This window comes from Telmatherina bonti, assembly GCF_933228915.1.
Source record: "Telmatherina bonti genome assembly, chromosome: 10".
NCBI classification, from domain to species: Eukaryota; Metazoa; Chordata; class Actinopteri; order Atheriniformes; family Telmatherinidae; genus Telmatherina; species Telmatherina bonti.
Genome location: NC_136628.1, coordinates 13,402,666 through 13,414,776, shown reverse-complemented (window position 1 = coordinate 13,414,776; position 12,111 = coordinate 13,402,666). Strand labels below are relative to the sequence as shown.

Sequence of the window (12,111 nt, the reverse complement as noted above, 5' to 3'; positions counted from 1 at the left end):
ATGTACAATAGAGAACTTTCGCATTGAGTTTGGTTTAATGTTCGACACCTATATTTATGTTTTGTTGCAAATCCTTGTTTTTGCCTGGGAGCCCTCCCAGTCTTCAAAGCTATAACCACAGAAAAACAAAACAAAACAAAACAATCCCAGTCCGTGTAATATGTTATACCTGTATATATATTTACAATTATATATTTACAAAATGTAACACGTCTTCATGGTTTAAAAACAAAACAAAACAAAAACACCTGGACATTAAAACTGCTGTGCAAGTTCACTGGTAAACACATGTAACCCGCATAAATCCACTTTATCTCTTTTTAGATAGCAACTAATCCAGTTTAGTTGTCTTTGATTTCTTTCCGCAGGTAGCTCACGCGGGCTCCGACCCCGTGTCCTTCAGCACAAACACAGGCTACATATCTATCTAGATCTGCAACATTCAGGTCCTGCTTGGTGCCCGTCAGCTGTTGTACTGACACGCGTTCAGGCTGGAGCCGGGGCTCTGCAGGCCGCTGTATCCAAATGTCGGATGCTGTTTGGACTTGAGTCTCAGAGTTGCCAGACTGGAGTTGCAAGTGTCCCGGTAAACGCTGTACGGAGAGCCAGGAGGTCCGTACGGGCACGCGGATGACGACATGGCTGAGTTGATGCCGGACGTGCCGATGCTGTTCAGGTTGCTGATGTTGTTAAGGCCCGGGGTGGGCATGCCTGGCACCGCGGAATGACCCATCCCGGACGCCATAGTCATGGATGAGATGGAGTTGGGCGCCGAGAACATGGACTGCGAGGTGAGGGGACTCATGGAGTTGAAGAAAGTGAAGTTTTTGGTAGACAGCGGCGCCGGAGTGAGGCCCTTGTTGGTCCAGTTGTTGTAGGTGTAAGCCGGGTACATGTCGTCATACGGCTGCATGAGGCCGCTGAACTGCGGCAGGTAGCTGTTTTTGCACAGGTCCATCTGCTGGTTCCGCTCCCGTTTCCTCCACTTGGCCCGGCGGTTTTTAAACCACACCTGCAACATGAACGTATGTTAATACCGGAGCAGGAGTGTCGCGCGGGGGTAATGGATAATGTTAGAAAATGGCCTGAACTTCTCCTTTTTTTGGGTGCCTAAATCTAATTACACGTATATGTGGTACCATCATAAACTTATTCCACATTTATTATCTAGTTAAAGTTATAAAATCATCCTCCCGAAGAGAATGACGCTTTAATCAAATGTCACCAATTGTAGCTCATGTTGCGCTAATTTTAATTAAGCAAACTTATATTTCCGTGTGATTTTAACCCCCCTCCCCCCCAAAAACACAACACACACACACACACACACACACACACACACACACACACACACACACACACACACACACACACGACACTCTTTACAATACAGCACATAAAATACAAAAGCTAAATCAATCAATAAGCTGCTCGTGTTATACTGCGCTGACAGGAGACTTTGCGTCATTTTCAGTTGATCAGTTTTATAGCAAATCATTTTCTTGTCATTTGTTTTCTGTAAGGCAACTGTGAGTATCCGAATAGACTGTTTTTTTCCCCCTCCTTTAAATATCTAAAAAGTATTTATTTCTTTCGAGTGAAATCTGTCTAATCCTGAATGTTGACTCGTTCCTATCAGGGTGCATTTAGTTCACATCAAACTGGACCTGGTCCGCAGTCTTATTCAGTAAATCCATTCAATCCTCCCAGTTTGCTGCTTCGGAAATCTGGTTCAAATTAGAACAAGTTGTAATGCTTTATCTCTTACACACATCCAGCTAAACGACGCTTTCTTTTGCAAAAAACACCTCTTACAGAAAAAGTATTTTAAAGCGAACCAAGTTGTTCCACATTGATGCTTTATGTTTAAGCGTTGTAGTTTATTAAAGATCACTAACTTAGTAGCTATAATGATCTGTGAAATGAGAAAACCCTTATTTAGTTTTGGATAAAATAAGAGTCTTTCCTCGAAGTTCCCATCAGGCCTGCTGTAGGTCGGAAAAAGCAGAAACAGGCCTCTGGATATCCTCACAAAAGCAGCACTCATTTTTAATTCATTGTAGAAACAGTTTACAAATGGATCCACCTGAAGGAGCAGTGGAAGCTATTTATAGCGGTGCAGAGCAGTCTGCAAGCGACAAAGTGTCCACAGAGACGTGAGCGATGTGGCAGCAAGCTGAGGAGGAAACACACACTGCAGTGTAAAGGCTAAAGAAACAGGCTTTAATGCCACGCTAACGAGCTAAAAAAAAACCCAACTAATTAAATGTAGGCTCAGTGGTATAAAAATAATGTCGTTTCGCGATTCAGAGTTTAATTAAACAGAAGCCTTTAAATAATTTCCAGACATTTGAAAATGTTGCATTTTAACAAATGACAAGCAATATTAATAGTGTCTTTACAATGTTCTCCTGTTCTTTTTCCACTGTAAAAGGCAGCATTGTTAAATAATCCCCACTCCCCCTTTGGCTCTTGAAATGAAAATCCAGCACCATCAACTTGTTCTGAAACTTTTTTTCCCCCCACGGTACTTTAAATAACCGTATGTATGTTTTATGCAATCTGAGACTGCGGATTTTGCAAGGACGGCTTTCAGGCGCCAGTTGCTGTAAATGAAAACCAACTGCAATTGTTTTGTGATCAACGCGCGGTTCTCACTTTTTTTCCCCTGGCTCTCTCTCTCTCTCTCTCTCTCTCTCTCTCTGTGTGTGTGTGTGTGTGTGTGTGTGTGTGTGTGTGTGTAAAACCATACGTTGCTCTTATTCCTTGCACAGTTGTAGATTTGGAAAGCTGAAAAGTCTCCTTGGTGATAAAAATCAAAGCGCAAATAATCTCAAGGCTCAGTTTACCGGTTAGATACAGCCTTGAAAAGAATTTCATTTCCAGCAAATCCAAAGAGCTGAAGATATCATGCATTTTTGCTTGAGTTTCAACATAACACGGCTTTATGTATACTGCAGCTGTGTTACGAACTACGCTCGTGCCCTCTGAAGGAGAGATTTGGTTTTTAAGATGCAGCATATCTGACAGTCAGGGATGACTGCAATTTAATATCTGTTAACACTTTTTCAGCTCTGAAAGCGTCTCTGTTCCCTGGCAGCAGATCACATATTTATATCTATCTATCTATCTATCTATCTATCTATCTATCTATCTATCTATCTATATATATATATATATATATATATATATATATATATATATATATATATATATATATATATATATATATGTGTGTGTGTGTGTGTGTGTGTGTGTGTGTGTGTTACAGGTTTGTTTAAACACTGTTCAGAAGCGGCTCGGTGACGCGCAAGTCGTTCAGAGAAACGCAAAACAATACAAAGAACCAAATGGCAAATAGTTTATAGCAACTAATAAAAAAGTATGTATGGACAGCTTAAAGTAATTGTCAATGATGCCCACGTTAAGTAAAATACGGGTTAAACAATTGAAATGACTTCTTTAAAGGACTGCATCACTTCTTCTGTTAATTTTTTCAGACTTTTAATGTATAAAGAAGCGGGATTCCTGCATGTTCCACAAACCTATTGTTATATTTTACGTTTTAATTTTATAGTCAATTTTGTTTACGATTGTCTAAGTATTTTTCAAATACGAAAATCAAATAAATATAATAGATACTAAATAGTTGGAAATCGTTCTTGCTGATTTTCTGGGTCAATTCGGCCAATTTGCAAAAAAAAAAAAAAAAAAAGGGAAAATCTTATTTGAAGGTTTTAAAAAGTGGTTCTAATATAAAATTTTATCTATTTATTATTTTCATTATTTCATGATTTACAACACTCTTTTCCCTACTCTTAAAAAAATCCATAATTACCCCCTTTGCTTCTTATGTGATGAATGATTCCTTAGTCTTTACGCGCCATTTACGCGCGTCCGGCGGATTGCCTGCTGGCCTCTTACCCGCACTCTGGCCTCGGTCAGGTTCGTCCACACGGCTATCTCCTCCCTGGTGCTCATGTCCGGGTAGCGATTCCTCTGAAACGTGGCTTCGAGCTCCTGCAGCTGCTGACTGGTGAAGTGAGTCCGCTGCCGCCGCTGCTTCTTCTTCTTGGGGTCGTCCGCGTTCCCGTCATCGCTCCTGTGCTCAGCGCTCCTGTCCTTTTCTGTAGATCATAAAGCACAGCGAAAAACAATATTAATAAAAAGGAAAAAAGGAAAACAAATTAACATAAAAAAACACATTTATTAAAAAAAAAAGAAAAAAGAAAAAAAAAAGAAAGAATAAATATTCAAGAAACTATGATGGACATTGGAGTTGTTAAGGCTTCTCCTGTCAGGTTACTGCAGAGCGGGGTTAGGCTCCATGGCGTGCACGACCACTTGATCAATAAGAAATAAAACATTAAATAAACAAAGAAAATATTAGAACCTATTTCTATTGTTCCTCCAAAAAAAATGGACTCATAAAGTCAGGTTATGAAGTTAAACGAAATATGAAGTGACCTGCTGGGAAACTTTGCATGGATTATTTTAAACAAACCTGAAGCTGTCTCGGTTTTCACTAACAGATCTTTCCAGAGAGGTCAAGCCACTCTTATCTCCCCACTGCTATCTCTTATTCCTGTCTTAACGAGATTGCTTAAAAAATGAAGGGGAGCACACGTGCAAAGGTCAATGAAAATTGTCTTCAATGTTTAATAAACATAAAAAGGAACTTAAATATACAACAATTTTATAACTTGAAATCCCAGATCAGCTGAAGTGAGAGGAAGACAGAAATCCTCTGTTCTGTTCTTACTGCAGACAGCAACTTAGAAGGAAACCTTTGTTTTCCACATGTGGCAAAATTCAGATTGATAAAGACCTCCTGGCTTTTAGTTTAGATGGGTGGATGGGCCCAGTATTTATCGTTTGTTTTAATGCATCCACTGACTACAGGCCAGGCCTTTCCGCACATTTTTCCGTGACAGACTCCGACATCCTGCCAAGTGTTACTTTCCGCCAGCGCTATAAACAAAGAGTGGTGTGGAACTACAGAAAAACGCACTTTATCACTGTCCATTACACCAAATTACACAAAATACAAAAATTTAGATTTGTGGTTCATCTTTTTTAATTTTGGATGAATTTTAAGAATGCACACGCAAACAGTGGAAACATGTCTCCATGTTCTGCACCGTCAGGAAAATGTCTGACTGCGCGCCGCGAACCACAGTTTATAAAACCAACTTGTGCGCTCAGAAGAAGGAATGGAGTTGCTAAAAGCACTCTGTATACCTGCCAACTCTGTGTCTGAAGACTCGCTGCTTGAGTTCTCTAAAGTTTCTCGGCTGCTGTTTGAAGTTCGCTGTAAATGAAACGCGGCGGCCACGTCGCGGGGCGGCGGGGCTCTCACTGCCTCTGAGACTCTGTCCAAATTCATCCCACCTTGAAGAGAAGGATGCGTGGGGGAAAAAAAAGAATAATCGAGATGAGTCCTGGGATGCACACAGCTTTCCTCAGCAGCTATAGAATCCACGCGCGCACCGCGACATGAGCGCCTGAACCACGCAGAAAAGATTTTTTTTTCCACCAGAGTTTTTCTCTTCCACATAAAAAAAAAAAAAACAGACGTGGATCACACTGCTCCGTTTCGAGGGTCTCTGTGGCTCAGTGCGTCCTCCTTCTACTCGGTGGACAGACAAGCTTCTGCGGGCTCGAACCAAGAGGAAGCTCCGGTTCTCACACAGGAGACCCACCCATTTGGTGCGTTTAACCTCCCCAAAATAACCTATAGTCCCACCCACTAAACCTGTCCGCTGTGAATATCCACCCAGACAAGATACTTTGACGTCAGACTGACAAATGAATGAGGCGCTATTAATTATAGCTAAATGTTGGGCGACAACACCTTACTTGCCATGCGCAACGGGAAACTTCTTCACTCTGATGCACAGAAGACATTAAATGCTTCCAGTTAAAGAAAATATCAGATTTAAAATGTTTAAAAGTGCTTTTATTTAGCTTCTGATACTCAAATGATTTACCTGTGTATTTATTTGCTGTTTGAAGGCGCGCAGCAGCACTGTTTTGGGGCAGTAAACGGTCTTTTATTTGCGCAGGCATGTCTGAAATTTGTGCAGAGCAACGCACCTGGGTGCGCTTCTTTACACACTCACCCACACAATATATCTCTGATATGTACTAAGCTGAATAAACATTTGCCATCTAACGCAGTTCTGCCCATTTACTGTTTCCTCTGTATGAAAGGTGCACGATTATGTCGACTCTCATTGTGTGCATGAATGCGGAGTGTTGTGAAAAGACAAAAAAAACAGCTTGGTTCGGTTTCACAAAGAGACAACCTGGAGTAATAAATGGCGCATCAAATCTCACGTGTGCCTGGATGGAGACAAGCGCCACAGTTCCAAACAAGTCAAACAACAATCAGGTTTTTTTTTTTGTTTTGTTTTGTTTTTTTTACAGCAGATTTATGTAAGATGCTCTTTTATTTGAGTAAAGTGGCTTCCATTCCCATAATGACTAATGGGGCACAAAATTCCACCTGGTTACACGTGAATGAAGCTACTGATGGTGACACATTTGTTGGCCACTGACGCACAAAACGACAGCCAGCGTGGTTTGGGTCGCGCGCACACACATCCGGCGGCCTCCATGTAGGTGTGTGTACCAGTGTTGAGGATTATTTCTGCCAACCAAATTAACCTCTTCCACTCTATAGCTCCTGCTTTGTTGCTGTGTTTGTAATAAAAAACGCAAAAATGTTTTCTAAGGTTTAAACTTTGCGCACTCTGTAAGACAAAAACGCACTTATTGCGTCCATTTTCTGTTGGTTTGGTCGTGACACCATCATATTAGACTATCATGTAGTCTAATGACAGTTTTTTCTTTCTGAAATTCTAGGTTTTGCCGCAAAGAGCTGTCTCGGCAGAACTTTTGGATGTTTTTCAGGTTATCATAAGATTTCCTGGTAATGTTTTCCAGAAGAACCGATGCGGTTATTTCAGCAGCTAAAGGTTAATTTTGTGACAAAAGATGCACAGATAAATACATAAAGAAATTCAAATATACCGAAATTGGACAGTGAAAAGAAAAGTAATTGAAAACAATGAATGTGAATCTTTAAAGTAGAATTAAAACAAGCAACAATAAAGTAGTCAGACTCAGCAGTTGGTGATTGGAGGCTACCTGTGTGCAGGAAGGACCGTGTGTGTGGCCACACAATGCCTCATGCTGGACTGTCTGACTGGAAGGACTCTCTGGAAGGTGTTCTGATTTCTGTTTGCGCTGCAGTGAATCTTAAACATGCAGCCTTATAAAATGTTTATGTTTTAAAGTGCGCCTGTTTGACAAAAAAAAAAAAAAAAAAAAAAAAACAGAAAAAAAAAGAAAAGAAAAAACGCCCGAGTTGAAAATTCGGCTTCAGGTGATGAGAGGATTTTATCTGGCCATTTTGCGTAGTAATCTGTAGTTTAAACTATTTTTTTTGTGCTGGACACCGTTGGAGATGCAACTCAACCCCTATAGACCTCATCTCATGATGCACCAGTTTGTTAAGCGTGATTTTAAAACAATTTATTGTATATTTAAAGAAGTTCCTTAAATATTTTTCGTTAAACAACCAACAATTACTCAACTCTTTTCACATTTCTGATTAGAAAAATAAAATCATTAATGACCAGATTACATCCACAAAGAAAACCAGGTAAACATCTATGGGACTAACTTTTCTTGTCCTCGCTTGGAGACAGAGGAAAAGTTCATCTCTAGGAGATTGACCGATGGCTTTCTGCGCGCGGCTGGACCCGTCTGAAACCCGGAGTGCGAACGGCGCCAGTGTCTCGCTTTTTCGGCCTTTGTATGACAGTGACTTCTGATATGGAACCCCAGTCCAACCAGAAAACTTCCCTGAAGGCCTTTAGAAACACAATTGTTAAACTCTCAACGATCGCCTGCTTTTTACTGTCTGTGCTCAGCCTCTCTGCAGCCAATGGCCGGACTCATTCAAGGTCCTGCATTCATAGTTAGATATGACTATTCGTTTTTTATTTATCTATTTAATAGCTGAATCAGAAAATTTAGCTTCCCAGCCCTGGTGCATCATCTGCACAATATATCAGTATAATGACAGATGCGGACTAGTTTGATTGAAAATAGGCCAACAACCGAGTCAGCGGCACTGGCTCGCCCAGACACATTGATAATAGCATGGAGGGTTCATTTGCAGGTGGTATTTACTATGCAGGTTTACTGAACGCTACGTGTGAGTAGAGGTTACTGGGTACACAACCCACTCTTGGATAAAATGGCAGGTGATTAAAATAGCATATTGTCCACAAAAGGCAAAACTGGTCTTTCATATGAGACAGATGTAGTAGATCACAGCTCAAAAAAAATCTCTAAACCCAGTCACCTTTCAGGACCCCACTGGAATATTGTGGGATTTACAGCACACAGAAGGTTGCCAAACTACAGCTCTTCCTCCGTCCTCACAGAGCAGGCAGGATCTAAATATCCCGCTCAGCCTCCATCCCTGCCCACGTCCCGCTCCTCCGCGGCTGTGGAGGGCACTTGCGTGTGATGGATGAGTTAAAAAGCCTTTCCATCCGGCAGGACAGGTTAAAGGCCAGTAGCAATGCAAACACTCATATTTTTTCCTCCAAGAAGTGAAAATAAACTCGGCGAACGCCATTAATCACACACACCAAACACACACACACACACACACACACACACACACACACACACACACACACACACACACACACACACACACACACAAAGTACAGTCTTGGTGTATTTTGTTCCTTCTCTGGGCAAAAGCAGAGAAAACAAAGCTAACCATTGGCTGTAAAACAAAGCATATAGAAAACTGAAGCTGGCGAGGACACTGAGAGGCAGTGGTGGAGATGTAACTGGACACGGTGGGTAACTGGAGAAGGACAGAGCTGATTATTGCCTTGGTGATGGTTTCCCTGCTTGGTCCAGGGGCTGTTTGACCTGGAGGCTGACAACCAACAAACAACCACAGGGAATGCAGGTGTAGTCCAAATAAGTCAGCCACTAATGGTCATCACACGAATACAGGCAGGCAGGAGGCCAGTTCCAATGTAAGAGGGTTTCTTTTACTTATTCCTTCTTGTAGAACAGATTTCCCTCGATATGTCGTGATATAAATGCATAAAGGTTTGACTTTAGAAAACACTGTAAATTTAAAAAAAAAATTGTTGACGTCATTTATAACAAAATCAAACCAGTTCAGTCAAATCAGGCTCATGGCAGCAAGTGGTTGTTAAATATACATTAATATTTAAGCCGAAGTCGATTTTTATTATAAAATCTCTCCTGAATGGATTTCATTGTTTTTTTTTTTCTGTCTGTAAAGCGTCTTGAGATGGCTTTGCCGTGATTTGACGCGATATAAATGAAATTGAACTGAATTTAATTGAATTGAATGGAAATTAATAAAAAAAAAAACAAACAAACAGAAAAAGATACACACAACCAGTTTTGGTGTGATTCACACTTTCTTCTAACGCCGTCTGGATATTTCAGAGCTTATTTTCCACCTTTGTCTTGTTAGTCAGATACAATCCTGATTTTATTTGAGCTTAAATGTTATCAAATCAAGAAAATATTACAGGAAATGTTTCCTTTCTGAACAGAACTTCTGCTTTTTGCTCTCCGTCTGGCTTCACTTGTTTTTAAAATGCGCTTTAAAGGCTGAATAACACGCATCAGCCTTGCAAAGCAACAAGCAGCCTGTCGCGAGCTTAAACCTGCCAGACGTGACACATGCAGCTGAATTTAACAAATAAAATGTGACTTTCGTCAAAGCATCTGCTTGTTTTCAGTAGATTTCCGAGTCGACATAGTCTCAGCTGCAACGTTTTAGTGTTTTCTTGTGATTTAATATTCCCAGTTCTCTCTAAATCAGTCTGGATAAAGGAGGAGAGGATGGGTCATACCTGGGTCCCCGCAGGAAATCACATTCTTCGACAGATTCAGTTCCATTCCAGTTACCTGAAAAAAAACAAGAGGACATTTACAAAACCAGAGAAGCCTCAGAAATGTGTCCCAATTAGACCAGCAGCACCATCAGAAATGTACACGGAGTGAGAGTAAAGCTAAAATCCTCCAGAGTTTTAATTCACTTCATTTTCTTGTTGAACTCTTTGTGTTCTCATCTGAATTCTCAAATATTGTTTTCAGATACATAAAATCAGACTTTACCAGGAAACCAGAGTAAAGAAAGACACGGATAGTAAAAACAAATAAACAAACAAAACATAAATATCTGAGCATCAAACGGCCTTTCACCAAACGCTATCCCATAATTCACTTAGTCCGTAGATGCTCCCCCCCCCCCCCCCCCAATCCCATCCCAGACACAAAGTTTACCTTTGCCATGACACTACGCACACTCTCTCACACAGAGCCCCCTCTTATCTACAGGAATCCCTTTGCTGCTTTTATGTCCTCAGTAAATCTTCACTCACCAGCTCTCTGTCCCTCCAGGGCGCGCGCATGCACGCACGCACGCACGCACGCTTGCACTTCACTCTTATTTTCGCTTTGCCTTCACTTTGCAGCAGGATTATACATGCCACATCTGGCTGATAGCGGTGCTCTGACACATCAGGCTTTTTCTAAATCATATTTACAAAAAAAAAAAAAAAAAAAAATACTGGTTTTTGAATTTCTAGGAATGGCTGGTGCGCGTGAAGCTGAACGCACTCGACCTCTGGCCTCTTTCCGCTCCGCAGCCTCTCTGATCCACCACCAAGCACCAATAAAAGCTGTTTAATAGAGTAAACCGTTCATATTTTAACTTTAAACAATGTGTCTGAGACCTGACTTGTAATAGACCTAAAAGTCAGATGCAGGTTGGACATCTGTCGGTTTCCAAAACTGAAATCTGATCACCTGAGAGACGAGGCGCGTGATGTACTCACCGGTTTAGTTCCCAGCAGACGACAAAAAGAGAAAAAACAAATAAAAGCTCACAGTGTCCCCATGCAGGAGCTCATTAAATCCACTTTAGGGTCGCCTGTGCGTAAAGCTGCGTCCTCTGTTATCAGCGCTTTGGTTGCATCTGCGGCGCTGCCGTGGTTTTCTTCTCCAGCGCGCGGCTGCACGCCTCACGGTGACGTCACTACATCGCAAGCCTCCCCCCGGCCACTGAAGACACAGCGTTTACTCCCCACTGTCACAATCTTTGTCCTGCTGCACCTCCAGTCTTCATCATTTAGGCCATTTTTATTATTATTATTCCATGATGTTTTATTCCATCATCCCATACTGTGTCCACACACTCATCTCCTGATAAACCTTTATTTCCCCGAAAACGAGTAAAATCATGACAAACTTTTAGTAATAATAATAATAATAATAATAATAATAATAATAATAATAATAATAATATAGCTATATATTAAAACTAGAACGTCATAGCAGCAGATAAATGAAACAACTTCCTTATAAATTAAAAATGAGTGTTTTTAATGTTATGAAAAGAAAACCCGTCACGGCGTGAAAATGTGAAGATTTATATTTTTATTAATCCATTTCATAAGAAATATTAGTGCAGTTTTTAAAGTATCTATTTGATCTCTAAACCTTCAATGGTCGATAAAAATAACGTTATACTTTTTGTTTCTGTTGTTTGTGGAAACACACATTTCCATCTTTTAAACTGGAATTAATTTCTGCCTTTTTTAAATTTAATATCCAGACTAAGAATATTTCTAAACTTATGTCTATAAATATTCGTTTCATGTTAAACTTGCCAAACATTATTTTCCAGCTCATCTTTAAACATTTTCAACAGTTTTTCTATAATTTGGTGGCAACAGGTTCAGTTTTTGTGTTTTCAATAATTAACTTGAATCTTCCAACCAGAAACGTTCCGCTTTTTGCAGCAGAGGCCAATAAATTACGTTTTATTTTTTACTTTAAAAAATATTTTAAAGCTATATATTCTTGCTACAGTTTTAAGTAATGTTTTGTCCTTCCAATAAAACATTTTTACAGTGCTAATTGCAGCATATTTTATTTGTTTTGGGAATTAAACCCTGAAAATGTGGCACAGCGGCTGAATACGTGCTATCTTTAAATAAAAGTGACGTCACTCAGGAAATAATTAGA

General features: G+C 40.3%; 1 protein-coding gene across 1 annotated transcript; it reads right to left on the bottom strand.

Annotated features, from left to right (window-relative positions):
• Positions 1-463: 463 nt before the first annotated feature.
• Positions 464-9,978, bottom strand: pitx1 (paired-like homeodomain 1; the record flags this gene model as incomplete). Its single annotated transcript, XM_079247239.1, has 4 exons — positions 464-1,012; positions 3,925-4,127; positions 5,242-5,391; positions 9,933-9,978. 4 exons carry the CDS (start codon positions 9,976-9,978, stop codon positions 464-466), a joined length of 948 nt encoding a protein of 315 aa, XP_079103365.1.
• Between the last annotated feature and the right edge of the window lie 2,133 nt (positions 9,979-12,111).